The 22,196-nt window shown below is 34.2% G+C and overlaps 2 protein-coding genes across 3 annotated transcripts; one reads left to right on the top strand and one right to left on the bottom strand.

The window, feature by feature from the left end:
• The first annotated feature begins 14,330 nt into the window (after positions 1-14,330).
• Positions 14,331-17,287, top strand: LOC112295177 (binding partner of ACD11 1). The gene is made up of 5 exons (XM_024546403.3): positions 14,331-14,448; positions 14,846-14,952; positions 15,580-15,655; positions 15,836-15,949; positions 16,210-17,287. Exons 1-5 carry the CDS (start codon positions 14,443-14,445, stop codon positions 16,879-16,881), a joined length of 975 nt encoding a protein of 324 aa, XP_024402171.1. The 5' UTR covers positions 14,331-14,442; the 3' UTR covers positions 16,882-17,287.
• Positions 17,288-18,362: 1,075 nt separating this feature from the next.
• Positions 18,363-21,701, bottom strand: LOC112295176 (dnaJ protein homolog). Of its 2 annotated transcripts, XM_024546402.3 has the most exons (7): positions 21,595-21,701; positions 21,245-21,458; positions 20,672-20,843; positions 20,388-20,529; positions 19,630-19,906; positions 19,214-19,412; positions 18,363-19,046 (listed from the first exon to the last, which is right to left on the bottom strand). In XM_024546402.3, exons 2-7 carry the CDS (start codon positions 21,395-21,397, stop codon positions 18,730-18,732), a joined length of 1,260 nt encoding a protein of 419 aa, XP_024402170.1. In that variant the 5' UTR covers positions 21,398-21,458; positions 21,595-21,701; the 3' UTR covers positions 18,363-18,729. The 2 variants fall into 2 exon arrangements, with proteins under 2 accessions (XP_024402170.1, XP_024402168.1); XM_024546400.3 differs by having other exon boundaries at positions 21,245-21,701.
• Between the last annotated feature and the right edge of the window lie 495 nt (positions 21,702-22,196).

The raw sequence follows: 22,196 nt of genomic DNA, 5'->3' as shown, positions 1-22,196 counted from the left end.
AAAAGAATTAGATTTTTTTCATAAAGATATTTAAAACTTTGATATGCCTAAATAAATATATATATATATATATATATATATATATATATATATATATGATAGAATATAATTTTATATTATGTGTTTTGATTGATTTTCTAAAGAATTATAAAAGTAACCATGCAATATTCCTTTAATTTGTCTTTAAAGATAATTGAAGTTATAAAAAATTGCACCAAAGCTTTTTAAAAAAAATATTAAATCAAACCTTTTAAGAGTAAAAAAATACTAAAATATCTAATTTATAGATAAATAAGATAACATTATCACATGATATATATTATGGTAGAATTTCTAAAACTTGAGAAATGTAGATATGTCAATTGTGTGCCATTATTAAAAAAGAAATAATAAAAGTTGAACCTTATATTTTTTTGGCACAAATAAAAAGAATTCTATTGCAAAGAACCATCATAAATTGTCTAAACTAAATAGGACTCAGAATCTTAGCTAAACAACAATTTAGTCGATAGATCAATACAACTAATATACAATCCATCCTTATTAGGAAATTAAACTATTTAATAATTTGTAATTAATCAAGGCCATCTTATAGTTCTATCTTATCTAGTATAAATAATACCATTATTTCTTCAATTAAAATCAAATTTTGTAAGATTTGATTAATACATCTTCTAAGTTTTTAAGTAAGAATTTATTCTACTTAATTCTTACATAATTAGTTAAATCTTATCAAATTTGGTTTGTGGTTCTTTTTGTTGGCCAATCCTCTCTTTTGAAGGCATGGTCATTTCTTTTGAGCAATATTTATTAGAATATAATTTTGCATAGAAGGAATTAAAATGTATGAAATTTGTTGAATCTCTTAGGTAGATTTCGTGCAAAAATATATTCTATCTATTGAAACTTAAGAAGGATCAATAGAATGTTTGGCTTACTTTGAAAGGTGTAGATGATCTTTAAGCTCCAATTTTACATTCTTTATGCCCTTAGGTATGTCCAAAGTTTGTATAAGAATATTTCATCTTTTTCAAAGGAAAAGAAGACATTCTATAGACAAACAGAGAAGGGACTCAGAGATAGTTCCTAAGATGAAGCTTGATTTGTATTACAGCATTTTAGATCCTACTTAGACTTGTATAAAGTATCATAGTGATAATTAGAAGACCTAATTGACAATGAGTCTCCGCAATACCAATGAGAATTTGGTAGAATATAAAAAAGTGAGTTTCTTTTGGATCTTTACAACTACAAACTTGTTAATGTCTAGAATATTGATAAATAGGCCAAAAGAGGTGTGAGGAAATTTGACAATTTAACCTTCTAATATCCATACTCAATTGAATTGTGTGATCTAAGCAAAAAGAGAGTTGTGGTTTTCTATCCAATAGACACTAGATTTGTCTCAATTTATTAAGAATTTCAATAGAATAGAAAATATATCAAACATTGAGACAATGCGTTATACCCATATTTGATGTGCACTAATTATGAAAGATGTATCATTGACATATTAAAGTATGAATTACTATACTCTAAAACTAAAGAGTTGGACACCTTTAATTGCACGTCATTTACAACAAAAAAATAAGTATAATGCAATCATATTTTAACATGCATTGTATGAACAAAGTGGTGGTATGATGGCCATTAACATTGATATCTACCTTTGCTTCCTTCAAGATTAATATTATCATATTCATAAAGATTTTAGAGAATTCCATCTTGTGCATTGTATTGAGAAGGAAATTCTAGTTGAGTCAATTGTACATTTTGGATAAATCTAATTTCATAGAAATAGATTCTTGTTTTGATTTTTTGGCCCATGCTAAGGTTTTTTGAGTAAAAAATATATTTTCAAGTATAGATTGGTGCTATAGAAATGTACTTCGGTAAATTTTTTTAATAGTGGTCATTTAGCTTGCATCACTAACTACACAAAACAAATAACAATTCAATATTCTTTTATATTTTTTGCAAGAATTATTGGACAAAATTAAATAGAATAAAATATATATATATATATATATATATATAGATTACATTATAAGACCATTTACTAATGGGATGGTCATATGATGTACTAGAACAAGTACAACTTATTACTCTGAGAACCAATAATGATTCAAAAAATGTGAAGATTAATGTCAATAGCTCAAATGAATTAAAAAAAAAAAAAAAAAAAAAAAAAAAAACATTGATCAGTCTATTCCACGAATTTAAAGACATATTTGCATAGTCACATGAAGACCTCAAAGATATATCGATATGAATAGCAAAATACATAATTGATAAGAATTAAATAATATTTTTAATAGAATAGAAACCATTTCAATTCAAAAAAATACTTTTTGGAGCAAAAAATGTGCCAGTGATCTTCTAATGTGTAATAGAATTAATATTTTTTCCATTCTTGAAAAAATCCTTTCAAATAATTTTAGATGACAAAATTCTTGTTAATTACATAGAAAACTTACAAAGAATATTTCAAGCTTACCAAAACAATAATATCAGCTTAAACACTAATAAATATATGTTCTTGTTCTTTGTAGAAGTGATACTTTGGTATATTGTGTACAAACAAAGAAAGTTATCCAATCCCAAGAAAATTTAGAACATCCTAGAAATGATGCTACCAAAAGACAAAAAAACATTTAGCAATTTTTTGAAATAATCTAATTCAATCAAATTTATATTAAGAAATTTACACATATTATTTTTTCAATTAATGTATTAAATCAAGCAGATTATAACTACAAAAAATATTAAATACAAGCAATTCAATAAGCCTTCAACATAATAAAGTAGGTACATTTGAATACATTAATATTATTAGCATTAAATTGAACACTAATATTTCATGTATATATAAATGCCTTAAATATTTTTGTAGAAGTAATATTAACTCAAAATTTCTCAAATAAAGGCAATCAACTTTACACATCAAGATAAAGCTCCAATCTATCTATTTTTGCCAATTGGCTTGTTTATATAATGAAAGTTAGATTTTGTTAGTCCAATTAAGCCAACTATATATCAAGGATACAAATGAATCTTAGTAGCTATTGATTATATGACAAAATTAGTCAAAGAAATAGCTACATATACCAATTTGATAATTATAATAATTATATTTATTTATGAATAGATTATTATTTATTTTGACTATCCTCTCAAAATTGTATTGAATTAATGTATACATTTTGTTAAACAAGTTATTAAAGAGTTGGTACAAAAATATATCATCAAATATTAAACATCTATTTTTTATTATCCACAAGGCAACAAACTTATAGAATTAAGTAACAAAACCTTATTAATAATGTTACAAAAATTTATTGCAGATAATCAAATTAATTGAGATATTTATTTAACTATTGTTTTGTCAGTGTATTGTGTGGCATATAAAGATGCGATCAAGTATACTTCATTTAAATTAATATACAACACATAACCTCTACTTTTGACAAAATATATTACCTCAACATTCTAGACACTAATATCCAAAGATTATATACTATAAAAGATTTTAGCAACTTGACTTGTGAATATCCATTATATAAAAGAATTAAGAAAAAAGGTAAAATCTAATATAATTGATGGCTAAATAAAAATAGTAGTATATTATTAGTCAAATCAGCCAATGCATGTATTCTACAAGAAAGATGAAATTTTATAGTGTCCTTAGGATTCTAAAATCTACACTAATAAGTTTCACTCAATATACCATGGCTTTGATAATGTATAATTGGTTTTATCCAATAACATTGTTCTATTGATAAATAACAAACATTACAATCTACATGCCATAACTATAAATGTGACTAAATTAAAATATTATTACTAAGAAGATTCAAATATAGTTGTCAATAAAATGCCTCTCTAAAAATATTTCAATAGAACAACTCTTTAAACAAAGAAGTGATACATGCATCTAATGAAAATCTGGCATTGAGTGCAATTTATTGATTCAAAATAGTATCAAATGTTTTGCTAATTACTTTTTAATCCATCTACATTGAGTTGGTTTTGCCATCATAACCAACAATCATTACTAATAAAATACCAACACCTCTATCTTTAGCTTAATTTGGATATATTAAAATCTACTTAAAGATCCCTATCAATATCTTATTGCCACAATTATTGTCTATAATAAGTGAATCAAACACATCTACAAGGAGTCATTACAATCTCAAGAACCAAAATTAATATAAGAAATAATGTCCCAAATTAATGGCTATTTGTTTGCCATTTTTTACTTATATTTCCAACTTCAAATTCTATTTAACTTTTACTTCACTACTCCAATCTAATTTCTTGTATTATTTCAATTACTATTAGATCTCTTGTAATATTTATTGATATATATATATGTATATATATATATATATATATATATATATATATTATTAATTCACATTTATTTTCAAAAGCAACAAAGAAAATAGTAGCCTTTGAACTAAGGTTCTATATTTACAAAGCTATAAATGCTTAATGAAAGAAACATGATGTGGGATGGATGGATAATATTAACTTAATAAAGTTCTATAATGCTTTAAAGAACAATTGTCAATTTGAGTATTGTACACAATTTATACAAACTATGTACCTCTCATGGACATATATTAACTGTAATTGTTACTTAGGTGATATGAATAAGTAGAAGTAGATTAATTTCATAATATCATCTAGAAAAGCTTCTTAGAAGCTTCATAGACATTGCTTTGACTTTACATGTGATTATACTTAATTGATAGGTTATAAACTTAGTCAACAAATTAACCATGTGCCACACATATTGATAACTTGCGGAACAAACTAATTATGTGGCGCCCACATAAAAAACTTGCCTTGCAAGTTAACATATGTATTGTGTAAAGTCAACACGTTTTTGGAGGTCCTATAGTACATCGCCATATAGCTCCTAGGTAGATAGTATATATAGAGGCAAAAGTAAAGGCTTATTCACTCTTGTCAAATCCTTTCTTGCTTCCAATCTAGTTTCAAGGGTCTCTAATTATCTTGTCTTTTGGAAATAGCCATTTCAGTTTCTTTCTTGATATATATTTAGTTATTTCTACTTTATCATCTTTTTTTGAAAAAAGTCTCACTTATTTATTTATTTTTATCAAGTTCTTATCCTTAAAAGATTGACAAGAGTGCACTTACAATATCAAAGCTTTGTCTAATCTTAATTAAGAGTAGATTATCTCTTTTTCTTGATAAGACATAAGCATATTAGAAGTTGTAGATTACCTTCTTCTAAAATGATATTATTCTTAGTATTTTCTTTGTTCTCAAGTCCTCTCCTCTATTTGCCTTAAGCAATATTAGACATCTTCTCATTTCTAAGTGTTATCATGGTAGAACTTACTGAAATGAAGAGTGCAATGGCACAAATACAAGAGCAATTGAGGAAGTTAATGCTTGTAATGCATCAATTCAATTTACCACCATAAGAAGCAAGAAGATTAGTAAGAAGTGAAGATATAGAGATGATTGGAGCTGCTTCAACATCTATACCAAATCATGTCCCTTCTCCTATGGTGGAACACCCTTCTAGTGTTAGAAAACCAAGAATTGTCCTATTCGATAAGTTTGATGGCACCAGATCAAAGTTTAGACGATTTATTAATCAAACACAACTTGTGATTGAACGTCAACCTCAAAGTTATCCAACTCTAGAATCGCAAGTTAGTTTCATTGATACACTTCTTTGAGGTTTAGTATTATCATGTTTTTTATCTTTTCTTGAATGATGAGATCCAATATTGGATAATTTGGAGGCTTTTTTGGTGGAATTTTGATCCATGTATAGAGGACATGATGTAATTCATATTACAACCAACAAGATCCATATTTTGTGACAAAACAATCAATCAGTAACATTGTATGCTTCACAGTTTTAACAACTTGCAACTCATATCAAGTGGGATGATGTTGCATTTGTTAGCCAATTTCTCTACGGATTACAATATGAGGTAAAAAAATTAATGCTCAACTTATCTGATCCTCAAATATTGAGTTAAGAAATTGACTTTGCTATAAAGTGTGACAATCATCTTTTTGAATTCTAATCTAAGAATCGTATAAGTGGACCTCAACCTTACTATAATTCAATGGCAACACCAATATTTCTTCAATATATACATTCGAAAGTAGAAGATATGCAAATTGATGTGGTATATTTCAAACCTCTTATTGAGCAAAAAAAGACTTATTGTCATCAAGAAGGATTGTGCTTATATTGTGGAGAACCTAAGCACATTCCTCAACATGGTCTAAAGAAGCAACACAACCATAAAATGAGAAGTATGGCTATCAAAGAAGATTGTATGACAGAAAATAAGTTTGTCCAATTACAATAAGAACTATGAAGTTGGAACCTTATACAACACCTAATAAAGGTCCTATTCTCTCCTCAGAATCCTCTCCTTGTTTTATGATAAATATTATTTTAGGACCTAAACATCACAAAGCCTCTGCCTTGTTAGATTCAAAAGCCTCAACATGTTTCTTAGATGAAGAATTTGCTAAAAGACATAGCATACTATTACTGAAGAAAACTAAACATGTTCACGTAGAAATCATAGATGGTTGTCTATTGTCTTCAAAAGATGTTATTCATGAAATCCTTCCTATAGAAGTAGTAATTAATGGTCATAGTAGCTTTGTAATATTTAATATCATTAGATCTCCCTCTAATCCAATCATTTTAGGTTTATCATGGCTAAAAAAATATAACTCTAAAATAGATTGGACTCCTTGTAGTCTTAATTTTTCTGAAAGTATAACTAAGAATATAGTTAATCAAGTAGAAAGTCATAAGTCTAGTATAATTAAATCTGTATTTATAGGTGCAAGAGCTTTCTTGCATGCTGCAAAAGAAGGATCACCTTGTGTCATTTATGCGGCACCTGTTTCTACTGGTGGTAAGACTTTAAGTGGCATTCCAAGCCAATATCAAGATTTTCAAGATTTATTTGAGAAGAAGAATGCAGATACTCTTCTGGAACATCGTTCTTATGACTGCTCAATTGACCTTCAAGAAGGAGCACAACTACTATATGGACCAATCTATAATTTATCACAAAATGAATTGGCTAAACTCAATGAATATATTAAAGAAAATCTGGCAAAGAACTTCATACGCCATTCCAAATCTCTAGCAAGAGCTCTAATTTTATTTGTGAAGAAAAAAGATGGACCTTGTGGATGTGTGTCGATTATCAAAGACTCAATAAAATCACCATCAAATACAGGTATCCACTACCTTTGATAACTGGACTCCTTAATCCCTTGAATCAAGCTGAGATCTATACAAAAATAGATCTATGAGGAGCATACAATCTGGTACGCATCAAAAAAGGAGATGAATGGAAGACTGCATTTTGAACAAGGTATGGACATTTAAAATACAACGTCATGCCTTTTGGACTTACAAATGCACCAGTAGCATTTCAACATCTAATAAATGATGTCTTTTGAGAGTTTTTAGATGATTTTATTGTGTTTTATCTAAACGACATCTTAATCTATTTTAAGAACATACAAGAACAAGAACTTTATGTTCATCATGTGTTACAAAAACTAAGAGATGCAAGATACTATACCAAGTTAGAAAAGTATATATTTCACACTACTCAAGTTGACTTCTTAGGATACATCATTTCAAATGATGGACTTATGATGGATCTTAATAAAGTTCAAGCTATTATGGATTGGAAGATCTCAAAAATGGTAAGAGATGTCCAATACTTTTTGGAATTTGTCAACTACTATCGGATCTTCATGAAAGACTTCTCTCAAGTTGCAGCTCTACTTACACATGTGACTTGTAAAGACAAACTTCAATGAAATTAAGCAGCAGAATTAGCATTTGAAGCTTTGAAGACAACCTTTGTTTCTGCACCAATCTTGTATCGTGTCGATTTTTCTAAGCCATTTATTAAGGAAATAGATGCATTAGACTTTACTTTGGGTATTGTATTGTCACAAATGGGAACAAATGATAAACTTCACTAAGTAGCTTTTCATTCCAAAAAACTTTCAGCAGTTGAGATCAACTACGAGATCCAAGATAAAGAACTTCTTGCAATCGTAGATTTGTTTTAAGAAAGGTGCCATTATTTAGAAGGTACTCCTAGTCTAATCACCGTATATACGGATCACAAGAACCATGAATATTTTATATTGACACGTGTTTTGAATCGTCGCCAAGGTCGTTGGAGTATGTCTTTGTCAAGATTTGAATTCAAGATCACTTATCGACTAGGAAAATAACAAGATTTGTCAGATGCACTCTTTAAACAATCTTACCTTGTACTAAAAGAAAAAGATGTTGCTTATGATCAATAATAGATAATTCTATTAAAGCCAGAACATCTTCATCTTTGAGCAATGAAATCAATACTAATTATTGATTTAACTTTCATTAAACAAGTTCAGTTAAGTATGTCTTCTGATCCTTTTATTTGTGATATTAAGGGAAATCTTTCAAAGTTTTATGTTACTTCCAAGTTTGAATTCAAGAATAATCTACTATTTTTTGACGGATGTCTATATGTTCTAGAAGGTGAAGCTCAATTATGTGTTCTTCAAGCTCATCATGACTTTTCAGCAGCATGACATTTTGGGTATAATAAAACTTTGAAACTAATATCCAAGGATTTTTAATAGCTTCAAATATAGAAGGCAGTCAAAGATTTTGTACAATCTTATGATGTTTACTCAAGATCAAAAACTCCTTATCATTGATCTTACAGACTTCTTCAGCCATTACCCATTCTAGAACAACCATGGTCTTCTGTTTCTATGGATTTCATCACGGATCTTTCAATCTCAAGTTTTTATAACTCTATATTTGTGATAGTAGATTGTCTTACCAAGATGGCACATTTTATACCATGTGCAAAATCTATCACTGGTCAAGAAATAGCTAAACTCTTTCTTAACAATATCTATTGCTATCATGGATTATCCAAGGATATTCTATCAAATAGGAAAACTTAGTTTGTATCAAGATTTTGACAAATTCTTTTCAAGATTCTAAAAGTAGATATAAAACTATCTTCGGCATTCTATCTTCAAACTGATGGACAAACGAAGCATATTAATCAAGTTTTTGAGCAGTATTTAAGATGTATCATCAATCACCAACAAGATAATTCGACAACTCTTTTGCCATTCATAGAGTTTGCTTATAATAACATGGTACACTCTTCTAAAAAATAAATACTTTTTTTTTACTAATTATGGTTATTATCCACAACTTGATACTTTTAACTTTTTAAAAGCTGATAATCTTGTGGCAAAAGATTTGGAAAATCATTTGTCAAAGCTACATGCAACAATAAAGGTGTAGTTAAAAGAAGCTCAAGAACAACAAAAGATCAATGCAGATGTCTATCGAAAGGAACAACCATCATTCCACATAGGTGACAAGATATGGTTACTTCATCACAATATCAAGACCACTTATCCTTGTGACAAGTTGGACTATCAAAGGCTTGGACCATTTTCTATTTCTATACAAATCAATCTAGTTGCATATTATTTATACCTACTGTCACGGATATACATATAATTACCTACAAGAGTCGATGAAAGTATGTAAAAGTAGATAAAAGTAGGTTAATCGTGTAATATCTTCTAGAAAAGCTTCTTAGAAGCTTCATAGACGCTACTTTGACCTTAAAGGAGTCCATAGTTGACTTTTAGGTTAGAAACTTGGTCAACAAGTTAGCCATGTGCCACACATGTTGGTAGCTTGAAGGACAAGCTAACTACGTAGTCCACTCATAGAAAACTTACCTTGCAAGCAAAGACATGTGGCCTAGAAAGTCAGCACATATTGGAGGTCTTATAGAATATCGCCACGTGGCTTCTAATTAGATAGTATATATAGAGGCAAGAGTGAAGCTCTCTTCACTCTTGTCAACTCTTTTCTTGCTTCTAGTCTAGTTTCAAGGGTCTCTAGTTTTCTTGTCTTTTGGCAATAGCCATTCTAATTTCTCTTTTCAATATACATACTTATTATTCATATTTTGTTACTTTTCTTTGAGTGAAGGCTTACTTGTCTGAACTATTTTTTCATCGAGTTCTTGTCCTTGACACCTACTGGAGTCAATAAAAATCTATCCAATATTCTATGTGTCTCTTCTTAAATCATATAAGACAATGGGCATACTAAAAAGAAAATAAGTTTTACCTCCTCCTATAGAAGTGGACAATAATAAAGAGTTCGAAGTAGAAGAAGTCTTAGATTCAAGGCAACACCAAAATAAATTAGAATATCTTGTCCATTAAAGTGGATATGATATTAGTGAACGCACATGGGAGCTAGTAAAGAAACTTGTAAATATAAAAAGATAATGGAAGTTTTTCATCGACAACATCCATCAAAATCAAGATGAAAACCTTACTTATAAAAAAAAATAAGATCTAAGCAAGATAACATTCTACTTTTAATCCTTGTTTTTAGCTTCTTTGTAGTTGTGACATTGAGGAGATGGAGAACCAACAACAAGCGGATTCGACTTAAGAACCTTCATTTGCTAACATGTTGAATAAGACATTATGATTGTCACAACCTTTAAGATAACGCAATCGAGATGAAGATCCTAAAAAATGACATGTTTTTTCTTGAATAGATGGCAAGCTATAATGCGTTTGGTATCAGGACCTTGGAAGGAACTCTCAATGTTTGGTGATTTTAGTAGATGTAGAAACAACTCATGATAGTATTCCAAATATTTTATTTGAACGAAGTTATGAAGGCCTCAACAAGGATCAAATAACTGGGTGGTCTTTCCACCTTGGTATGGAACGCTATCGATGGTTGAGAGGTCCTATCAATCATCTTTGAAGAGAACAAAGATCAGAGTATGTAACAAATATAATTTGCCATATCTTAGACTTCTTCAATATGTGATCACCGCTCCTCATAGAACTCATCCTTAGAAGAGGAGGTAATGTCTTAGACATATATTTATTGTAATTGTTACCTAGGTGATATGAATAAGTAGAAGTAGATTAATTTCATAATATCATCTAGAAAAGCTTCCTAGAAGCTTCATAGATGTTGCTTTGACTTTACATGTGTTTATACTTGATTGATAGGTTATAAACTTAGTCAATAAGTTAACCACGTGCTACACATGTTGGTAGCTTGCGGAACAAACTAACTATGTGGTGCCCACATAGAAAACTTGCCTTGCAAGTTAACATACGTATTGTGCAAAGTCAACACATTTTTGGAGGTCCTACAGTACTTTGCTACATAGCTCCTAGGTAGATAGTATATATAAAAGCAAAAGTGAAGGCTTCTTCATTCTTATCAACTCCTTTCTTACTTCTAGTTTGGTTTCAAGGGTCTCTAGTTTTCTTGTCTTTTAGAAATATCTATTCCAATTTCTTTCTTAATATATATATTTAGTTATTTCTACTTTATCATCTTTTTTTGAGAAAAGTCTCACTTATTTATTTATTTTTATCAAGTTCTTGTCGTTGACAATACCTCAACAACTTTTTGACCAACATCATCAAAGATGTGGAGATGCAATATATTCCATTCTACTTTTCACAACTATATATCATTGCAAAATATTCATGGCTATGGCAAATAATTTTGCAACATTGTATCTAAATAAAAAAGTTAAAGATGAAGTTCGAGAAGAATGCAATGACACAATATTTACTTACTTCAAGAAAAATAAAGATTTTTTCAGCTTATACAATGACTCAAATGTAAATATAAAGTATATACTTTATTATAAAGGAGGCATAATAGTACACAAAATATATAAATATGCATCAAAAATAAAGGTTTAAAATCTTTAAATGCATCAAAAATAAAGGTTTAAAATCTTTAAATGCATCAATTATTTGCTTAGTTTATTTATAAGATATATGATGGAATTTTTCGAAGAAGTATAAGATTGCATCTACCTCCTAAGCTAAGAACATCAACTAATATGTCACCTCAAAATTAAACAAATATAGATCATATGCACATCTAAAGAAAAAATGTAAGATAATAAATAGGATAAAATATAAGCTTCAAACATCTAACAAATAAACAATTGTAATACATTTGTAACTTGATGTGACAAAGATTGAAGCTAGCAAATCGTAATGATAATAAAGTAGAACTAATAATAATACAAAGTTTAGATAATATAACTAAGGCTAATATGGAGGACAAATTTTCTTTGATATTTGGATATCTTGCTTGATAGTTGGCTACCGTACTATAACCACACCTTGACAAGATGCTATTTAATAGCATTTTTGCATAGAAAGTTGTCTATTATACATTTGTAAGTAAACAATCATATTGTGATTGAGTTTGATAACTATGTCACATTGTAATCTATGCCAATCAAGTTTGCTATACTAATAAGATTTACAAATTGAGTCTCCTCAAAACTTGCAACAAAAGTCATCTGCCACTATAGAGGTTTGTTCTACAATTAAATCAAACAAACTAGTCTTAACTATGTTTCAAGTAGCTAAATATAATTATGTTTGTATTCATGATAAAGTTAATAAAGAAAATATATTTAGACTATTTGATCCTAAGATTTAACATAATCATTATATATCTACTACTTTTGAGATCAAAATAGGGAGTCTACTATTAAAAATTGTAGAAGTAGTCATTCTTGCAATATGGTGTGAAAACCAAAACTTCTTGGACCATTGTCAAGTTAGAAGTACAAAGGCAAAAGAAGCCTCTTTTTAATTTATTGCTTATTTGGATTTTGTCATTTAAGATATTGGTATTGAGTCTCTTTAATTAAACCACAAATATTCTCTAATTGGATTTACTACCAATAAAGCATACAACAAAAACATATTCTTGTATATTTTTTTTTTCTGCTACAACAACTTTTTCTAATACATGTATCTATTATTGTTATATCTTCACCATGAATCCTATATAGTTTCTTGTAAAATCTTGTAGAAAAGCCTTGCTCTCCTTAAATTTGGTCAAGTTGATATATGTTCTTCTATTGTGGGCTTAAAGTATTTTAGCTATTGATATAATATACACTTCTATCATGGTCTCGTGGATGTGGGCATAGTATTCTTTTCTACCTTTGCTTATATATCCCAATTTACTGCCAAAGTAGATTATATTTACCTAATTATTGAAGATTATTGTAAAATTAGAAATTTTAATCCTAACTCTTGTTTCTAATTATTATTGACTACGTCTCTTATAATGAACTACTATAAAGGTTGATCCTTCATAAACAATCATAGCTTAAGATTTAAAAAAAAAAATGATGAGAAAGTTGTTTTAAACAAACTACACTAGGGCTTCCAACTTGTGTTGTTGTAGACCTTGATTGTATTTGCAAACAGAGTTGTATTATAGTACCTTGCCTATTTAGTGTAAATTACAAAGCTCCATTGCTCTCAATCAAAAAGATGAGCTTTAAAAGAATGCATGGATATAAAGCTTTTTGTTTCTAAAAGAAGGATTGAAATAATTTTGACAACATATGTTAAATAGATACTAATTATAAATTATTTTATTATTGCAATCATAATAATAATAATCAATAAATTATTTTATATACGAAAATAGCCTAACAACACCAAAAAAAAACTTTGCAAAACAATAAGAAGCCACATGACTTTAATACACATTAAGAAAGATTGAATTGTGTGGTAATAATAAAGACAAACAGTTGTACCTAGGTTAGCAGAATCATGCGAAGATTTTAAATCCTGATATTACAAAATTTTACAGAAATAAATCTTTTTAAATCATTTTCAAAAAGTACATGAAAAAATAAATAATCCTCATTAGTTGAAAATTAGATGTTCTTTCTGGATAAAAAAAACTTCTACTTGCAATGTTTTACATCAAGTTAATAAATAAATGTATACACATGTATATAATTATACCATTATTTTATTAGCCACAAATGTTTTTAATATATATATATGTATATATATATATATCAATAATATGAATATATATATATATATATATATATTCACACACATACACGAAGGGAATTCTATAAATAAAAGTTTAAAAAAATCCCCTTAAAATTCCAAACCAATAACAACCTGATGCAACTAGAACGAAGAAAGCCAAGATCCGAAAAGCGGCAAGAGAGCGAAGGATGAGAAACATCCGTGAGATCAGAGGGGGGATGAATGAAATCCCAGGGCCGAAACAGGAACGTTAAAGGCGGCGTTCACACTGGGGCAGGGAGGGGTTCCTCCGATCCAAATACTCAGGAAGGAATACACCACTATTCCCCCGCTCGCTCCCTCGCTCGCTCATCCCCTGTTTCTGTTTCTTCTTCAAGGCTCCTCCTCCGCTTCTGTTGATCATCTCTCTCGCTGCTGCTGCTGCTCCATTACTGCTCCTGCTTCTGCCACCACGATCTGCATCGCTCTTTTTCTCTCGTCACCATGGCGGTACTTTACCACTGCCTTTTTCTCTAAGTTTTTCAGCTTTTATTCTATGTCTTCTCCTTTTGTATATATATCTTGTTTCGCAGTGATTAAGAATGCTTATGATTGCGGTGTAGGTGCGCGGATGTATTGTATCTGGTGAGGTTTGTTTATGAGAGTATTTCTTGTAGGTGAGGGGTGGCGTGAGTCTTTGTGAGGTTGTGGAGATGGGTCTTGCTTGTAGATTTGGTTTTTGGGATGGAATGGTGTTTTGGGTGGGTTCGAAGGAGGGGAGTGGAGAGGTGGGGATGGGAGTGGAGATGAGGGTAGGGAAGAGAGAGGGAAGAAGTGGGTGAGTGCGTTGGTGTTTAGGGTTTTGAGATCGAGGGTGTTAATGCTGTGTTAGGAATCGTGTGTTCAGGGAGTTCATACTGTGCGAGTGAGTAATGTGTCGCTTAAAGCGAATGAGCACGACATTCAGGATTTCTTTTCTTTCTCCGGGGAGATCGAGCACATCAGGCTTCTCTCGTAAGGTTTTCTCTCCTTTTGCAGCAGATCTTTCGTCTTTTAATTTATCTAGTGAGTCTGGACTTCAGATCTCAATGATCCTGAAATCTATCAAGATGGCGTCATCTGTTCATGGATCGTATTTCTAAATTGAATTTTGTTTTTTTAGTCATATAGAGGGATGGAGTTCTAGGATCGTAGAAATCGGGGCGTAGCGATTAGACTACCAAGAGGTTGACATCTTGCAACTGAAGTACTCCTGTAGGGAGTTCGTCCAATGATTATCGGGATGGATGCACGTTCAATGTATTGTTGATGAATTAGATAGTCGTTACAGTCGAATATTTTCTTCTCCTAGTGGGGTGGTTTTTGGTTCACAACGGGTTCTCTCCTAGGATCTGAAATCGCTTACGTGAGAGTGGGTACATGACGAGTATCCAGCGAGTTTTTACGACCATTGTTTCTCGACCCACGCGTGTGCAATAAAGCCCTTGTAATTCATGCTTGAACACAAATTAAATGCACGAATCCCATGAAAATGAATGGTGTGGATTTAAAATGATTACTGATCCTTACAATCAAAATAGTCCTCAGCTTAATCGCCCGTAATTTTCTCTTTAGATTCCTGATCCATCTATGCATCTGTAGGGATGGTGAATTGTCGCAGATAGCCTTTGTCACATTCAAGGAAGCCCAGGCTCTAGAAACAGCCCTTCTTCTCTCTGTAAGTCTTGAACTTCAAACCCCGGTTCTTGTCATTTTCGGCACATTGGTAAATAGGTTCTCGGTAATGGAGTCAGAATCCAGAGTAGTCTCTGAATTATGTTGTATGAAACCATCCTTGCATATGATGTCCGTCCCCAATTCGCTGAGCGCTGACGTGAAATTTGTTTTGCGTTGGCAGGGAGCCACTGTTGTGGATAAAGCAGTGACTATTGCTCCCGCAGATGAGTCGGAGAGACTTGCAACAAGTGTAGACAACGTTTCTCTAGATTCTACGAGCACCGACAAGCCTTCAGTATGTTCCTCACAAATCATTTTATGTTCTCGATAATGGTCATATTTAAATCTGCGTACTCGGTAGGTTGATGGGAGTGGTGGAATTTTGGTGTTTGATCTATTGGATTCCATGTCAAAAGCCGGTTCACCTGGGTAGTGTTCAGTATTGCCTGGGTTCAGTCATTCTTACTTTTCTAAGAGCAATTGATGCATTCTGATCTGTGACAGCCTCTTAACGTTCATTCATGCTGACCATAATGTTTCTTCACTCGTGTTCAGGATGCTAGCGCTCCCAAGCCTGTCACAAAGAGTGCTCAGGAAGCCTTCCAAAGTATGCTGGAGAAGGGCTACATTCTAGGAAACAATACCATGTCGAAGGCCAAAGCTTTTGATGAGAAGCACCAACTGACCGCCAACGCATCCCAATTAGCAGAGAATGCCAAAGCTAACGCGTCCCAATTAGCTGAGAATGCCAAAGCCAACGCGTCTCAATTAGCTGCTAACGCTAAGGCCAACGTTGTGAACATAGACAACAAAATTGGTATCTCCCAAAAGTTGAGTGCTGGTACCGCGGCAATCAACCAACAGGTAAAGGCGGTGGATGAGAAGTACCATGTCTCAGAAAAGACTCGAACAGCTCTCCAGGCCACAGAACAGAAGCTCAACGCCGCAGGCTCAGCCATCGCTAAGAACAAGTACATTCTCACAGGCACAACATGGGTAGTAGGTGCATACGCCAAGGTTGCCAAAACTGCCGAGGAAGTGGGCCAGAAAACATTGGAGAGAGTCGCCACTTTGAGTGGTGACCAGAAGGGGGCAAGCTCACCAAGTAACGCTTCTGAAGGCTTTGGTCCACCCCCTCCATACCCAGGTTCGGATGAGTCAACCTTAAAATCAACTTCTCCTCCAACTGACGATCAACCACAACCCAAACCTTCAGTTACTCAGTGAGATGGAGAGTTTTCTCTGCAATGAGAACTCAAGTCATTTCAATGGTTCGGTGGAACTGATCACCTACCTAGCTTAGAGAAGTCCACGTTGTTAATGCAATGTAGAACAGGATGTGAGGTCTCATGTACTTATATCTGCAGACTAGGAGCTGGGGACCCTCGTGTTCACCGCTTCAGGTGCGGTGTGGTAAGAAAAGACATTGTGAAGACGATTTCCTGTAGTACATGTCTTTGTGGGGTGCACTATTTTCATTCAGGTAAATTGTACCCAAGGGCAGATCAGAATAGGAGTGAAGCATGTAGAACGTTATCTGGGATTAGTTATTTGACGCTAGGACGTAAATGTAGACATCTGATTCCCTTCTACATTATCAATGAATGTCTATGGAAGTTGATGTACTGGTAAACTGGGTTTTGTATGTATCTATTGTGGCAAGTAAAGTAGAGATAGCAAATTGAGCGTGTTGTCCGGAAGTCTACTGCTAAGCTCACACTCACCTTAACAAGTACTCTACGAATTTACCTTTTATACATCCAAAACTCCACGCATAAGCTCTTCTCAATTCTCAAACGGGTTATACTCCTGGATGATATAAACTTAAAGTTGGTGATGACAACTGCTAAAATTTTCGCCCTGTAAGCTTATCAGCTACTTCTCTCAAACAATTTCCCAGAATATGTACTTGAAATACAGACTGATTATTGTGACAGTGAACAATTTTCTAACTTCAAATGCTTATTCATATTGAAATGTTGAAAATGGAACTTCATAAAGCTCACATGAATCTGTACATGTACAGTCTGATGGGTGGTTCACAGCTAGCCAACTGGTAATACTGCAGTGTCTTGTTGGTAAGATATTACTCTTCCATCGAATTGGAGCTGAAACAGCGAAGTCAGAATCTCCCTAGGTAACATTGCGTATTTCACAAGTGATAGCATTCACAACGGATTTCCAAAAACTTGATTCTCGAGAAGATGTGGCAGCCTAGGGCTACATGTCATATGCAGAACTGATTTGCATGCACACTGAGATCTAAAACATTCAAGCTTCAATATGCACAAAATATCACTTATGCTGAACACTTGAGCAGAGACTACTAAAAATATAATGTATAATGTGTCTCATTGCCTGGTAAGTCGAAGATTACTAACCTCGCCTGCCAAAATTATAAAAACCTGACTACCGAACGCAAGGCTAAACTGGGGAAACCATCCTTTGTTACATCTCTTCATCTATGGTCCTAATGAAAACCGCAATAATCTCCGACCGATTCAACCAGAGTGTAATATTAACCATTCCATCTATCCAATCTTGGTGGATCCCAAACAATAAGCTACCGCCACTCCATGCCTTCAGCGTCAGCTGGCACGGGGGGGGATCCACAAAACGCCTCGCACAAAAAGCGAAAGATCTGGTTTTGTTCAATATCTATCTGTCTAATAACATATGATAAGACAGGTGATCGGTGAGACGGGTAATTGTGACACCAAACCCATGACTTCAATTGCCATTATAACAGCCTCTTGATGAAGAAGCTAATAGTAAAATGTTCTCTGCTTTCATCGTCACCAATTTAGACGGATGAAAGACCTCTACAGAGCGAGTCAATAATGATGACTCCACCCAATCCAATGTTGCAATTGAATTGGCACACCTTCCTCAGAAAAAATTTAGTAATCTTAAATCCCAATTTCAGGTAAATTCCATCTACATGTACTTCAAATTATTCCTACAGGTGATTGAAACAAAACAGAAGTAACGTATAGATACTACCTTTCTAATTCGGATGCAATCGAATAAGCACAAGACCAAGACCCAGCCAGGGTCAGAATACTTCAGACGTGCCTACTGTTGGGCACACTGAATGCGTGGTCCTGAGGACTCCTCATCCTCATCGTAAGCCTCCTGCTGTTGTTGCTGTTTCCTTCTCATCTCGTCCTCAAAGTTCACATCGATTAGTGTAGTTTCTTCACACTCGTCAAGCTCCATGTCTGTCATTTGACTTGGTCTAGGAGGCAAAATTGTTTCCAAGGCTTTGCATTGGTCTGGTGTCAATCCACCAGACTCAGGGAACTCGACGTTAAAATGCAAAAATAGCCTGCCCTTCATGAAAGGCCTCTGGTAATGAGGCATACCCTCATCGTTGATAGCCTTAAATTGACCTGTCAATCGAAATACACAAAAACGTCAACCTACAAAAAGGTCTACACATGGAACCAGTAAACCAAATAAAATAAAAATAAACTATTGGAAAATGAAATTATGTTGAAGTAGCTAAATTGTACACCGAAACCCCCTGGAAGCCTTTCCCGGTTTCAGGAATCAATACCTGGCTTGATGATCTCCCCAGCATCAGACTTAATTAGAAGCTGTCTTCCATCCAAGTGAACCAAAGGAAATCGGAAACCACATAGAGCCTCTGTCAAGCTCAATGTGTGCTCCACAAACAAATCATCCCCTTTCCTCTTGAACTTAGGATGCTCCTTCAATTGCAACACGAACACGATATCTCCAGTCTGTGTGTCAGGCTGCTCAACACACACACACACACAGCAAACCGAATCCAACTCTCAGCGTGCAGCCAGTAAGTTATCAATTCCTACCAACATACCAATCTTAAAGGTCCATATATCCTAGAAACACAGAACACATAACCACATCCAACACCACCTTCAAACATTTCCTAGCAGAAGAATATCACCCTCCACCCACGAGCCTATGTGAACACATTACGAGTATACGTACCGCCTCGTCAGCCTCGCCTTGAAACGTGATCTTCTGTCCGTGCATCATGCCTTTCTCTACATGCACCTCCAGCAATTTCTTGTCCTGGACTACTTTCTGACCCTTGCACTGCCCACACTTGTCCTTCTCGCTGATTGTCTCACCTGAGCCTCTGCAGTCCGAGCACACATGCTGCATCTGCTGGATCATGTTGGGGCCCAATTGGCGAATTGAGACCTTCGTACCTGACCCTTGACACCCTGCACACCGACTGGAAGCACCTGTCTTTGACCCTTTCCTGCGCAATTTTGAAAGTTAATGTTAAAAACTCCGATGTAAACAGTGTCAAATTTCAGAGTTGAGAAGAAACTAAAGCCTACATTCGCCACAATGAAGAGCAACCAGAAAAGATCTGTTGTAGCCATGTGGGGCAAATGCACCCAGGTTATACTGCAGTTTCGGGACCCCGAAAGACTGCGTAGTGCTCTTACAAACTCAAGCTATTTCGTAACACTTTATCATGAAAAGTGTCCTGGACCACGGACTAGACCAGCATTCTCTACTCAGTGACGATAGCTAATGAAACCAGTGGTTTACGTCACCACAAACATATCTGATTCTGAGAAAGGAGTCATATTGAAAATAATAAAAGGTAGATTGACTTATGGTTCACGTACACATGTTCAGAAAGCGATGCAAAACTGATTGCGACGTTACGAAATCTACCGGTACTGTTCAATAATGAAATCCGACACATTACAACGAGCGGTCAGCCTTACCCTTTACACTTCTGGCAAATGACATTCCTTGACAAAGAGAGCTTCTTTGATGTTCCGTTGTAAAGATCATCAAGCGAAACTTTCAAGGGGTGCACTACATCTTCTCCTCTCCTCTGTCTTCTGCCACCCCTGCCACTGCTACCTACAGGAGGCGAGGTTGATAATTTCAGAAAACTTTGTCCCAGATAACTTCAGTTAGGTAATCTGAAGGAAACGTAACATTAACAATAGCTGATAATAATGATACCAAAAACAAAAAAACAAAACCAAAAAGAAGAGCATACCTCCAAACGGGTTGCTGGCACCACCGAAGAAAGACTCGAAGATGTCGAACGGGTTATGTCCACCACCTCCTCCACCCATTCCTTCTTTGAGAGCATCTTCACCATACTGATCGTATATTTCACGCTTCTCCGGATCACTTAGAACTTCGTAAGCCTGAGCAAGCTCTTTGAACTGCATATAGACGTCAGCGCCTTAGTACATTTAAACTAAATCACATACTCAAGACCCTTCAAGTCACCAAGTACAGAAGATTGCACAATCGCCTTAGGTTCCAAGGTGACAACTACCATCACAGCGTGCACACTTCACGTGTAGTAAAGGAAAATAGCTTTTCTTCTTGCGCAGGAATTAAAATCGAAAGAACGACAGACGTGTACCCTTCAACCTAGTAATCATCCTCCGCAACACAAAATCCACTAAAATAGTATCGATCCTGCTGTGGTTCCTCTAAAATCAGACATTTCCCAAAATTTCTCAAAAAATCACAACACTTCGACTCACACCCCCGCTACCCTCAATGCACAATACACAACACAGTCATGCACTTAGTTTCAAACCGCATGTGACGCTACCTTCTCTGGATCTCCGCCCTTGTCAGGATGATTCTTAATTGCTGCTTTCCTATAAGCCTTCTTAAGCTCATCTTGCGATGCACTCTTGGGCACCCCAAGGACATCATAATACTTAGAGTTATCACTTTTCTTCGAAGGCGCACGCCCGAACATGGTGGCTCGCTCTCTCTCTCTCTCTCTCGCTCTGAAAATCTAAGCAACTCCGCTAACCCCTCTGGCACAGACCACAAAACCAGCCCTGCGTTTCAATCAACCTCCACCAAAACGCGCCAAAAATGCACTTCCCTGGTGAAGTAAATAAGCAAACAAAAATCCAACGAACTTGAAGAGAATTGCAACGCTGTTGTTACTTCAACGGATCTTCCACTCAAAACGGAGTGTCGATCACGTGCGACGCAGCGCCCGACAGAGGCAATCCACGCATGAGGACGGCAACTCTCGTGGAGCTCACAATGGAAGCGAGACAACGTTAACCCTAATGAGGCCCCCCCTTCGGTCTTATGCTTCTGTCTCGTTTGCTCCAACAGTTTGGTCGAATTTCCCTTGACCCCTATTCACACTAACCCATTCGAAGCCATCTATGCCGTCCGTTGGAGCAAGCGCATAGGAACAGACGGCTGAGATGGTCCCTAGTGATCTAAGCCTTGGTCCAAACACGACCAATCGTGTCTGAATATCTTGTTCGTCGGAAGGATCGCATCTGACGGTGGAGAGCATAGCTACTGTGAAGAAGCCCCTGGATGGCAACTTGCCCGCAAGGTACGCGAATCATGTTTTGGAGGCATCATTTCGAGGCGGCACAGACAATTAACAGACAGAGAATTTCTTCGAGATTGAGTGGGCTTTGTTGGTAGTTGCAGTGAACTTTTTTCCAATTCGTTGCCGAGTTCTATGTGGGACTTCGCAACTGGTTGAAAATTCTGTGGATTTTGTATTCATCCCATGTTCGACT

Source organism: Physcomitrium patens, chromosome 18, assembly GCF_059467195.1.
Source record: "Physcomitrium patens ecotype Gransden chromosome 18, ASM5946719v1, whole genome shotgun sequence".
Taxonomy (NCBI): Eukaryota; Viridiplantae; Streptophyta; class Bryopsida; order Funariales; family Funariaceae; genus Physcomitrium; species Physcomitrium patens.
The sequence above is the reverse complement of the archived record's forward strand: the minus strand, read 5'-3'. Positions and strand labels throughout refer to the sequence as shown.

Excerpts from the sequence above, each read along its gene's own strand:
- LOC112295177 (XM_024546403.3), top strand. Across the intron at positions 15,656-15,835 it reads AAACAGCCCTTCTTCTCTCT|GGAGCCACTGTTGTGGATAA; the intron begins GTAAGTCTTGAA and ends TTGCGTTGGCAG. Across the intron at positions 15,950-16,209 it reads CGAGCACCGACAAGCCTTCA|GATGCTAGCGCTCCCAAGCC; the intron begins GTATGTTCCTCA and ends ACTCGTGTTCAG.
- LOC112295176 (XM_024546400.3), bottom strand. The coding sequence starts at position 21,397 with ATGTTCGGGCGTGCGCCTTCGAAGAAAAGTGATAACTCTAAGTATTAT. Across the intron at positions 19,907-20,387 it reads ATTTGCCAGAAGTGTAAAGG|GAAAGGGTCAAAGACAGGTG; the intron begins GTAAGGCTGACC and ends AAAATTGCGCAG. Across the intron at positions 19,047-19,213 it reads TGGGGAGATCATCAAGCCAG|GTCAATTTAAGGCTATCAAC; the intron begins GTATTGATTCCT and ends TTCGATTGACAG.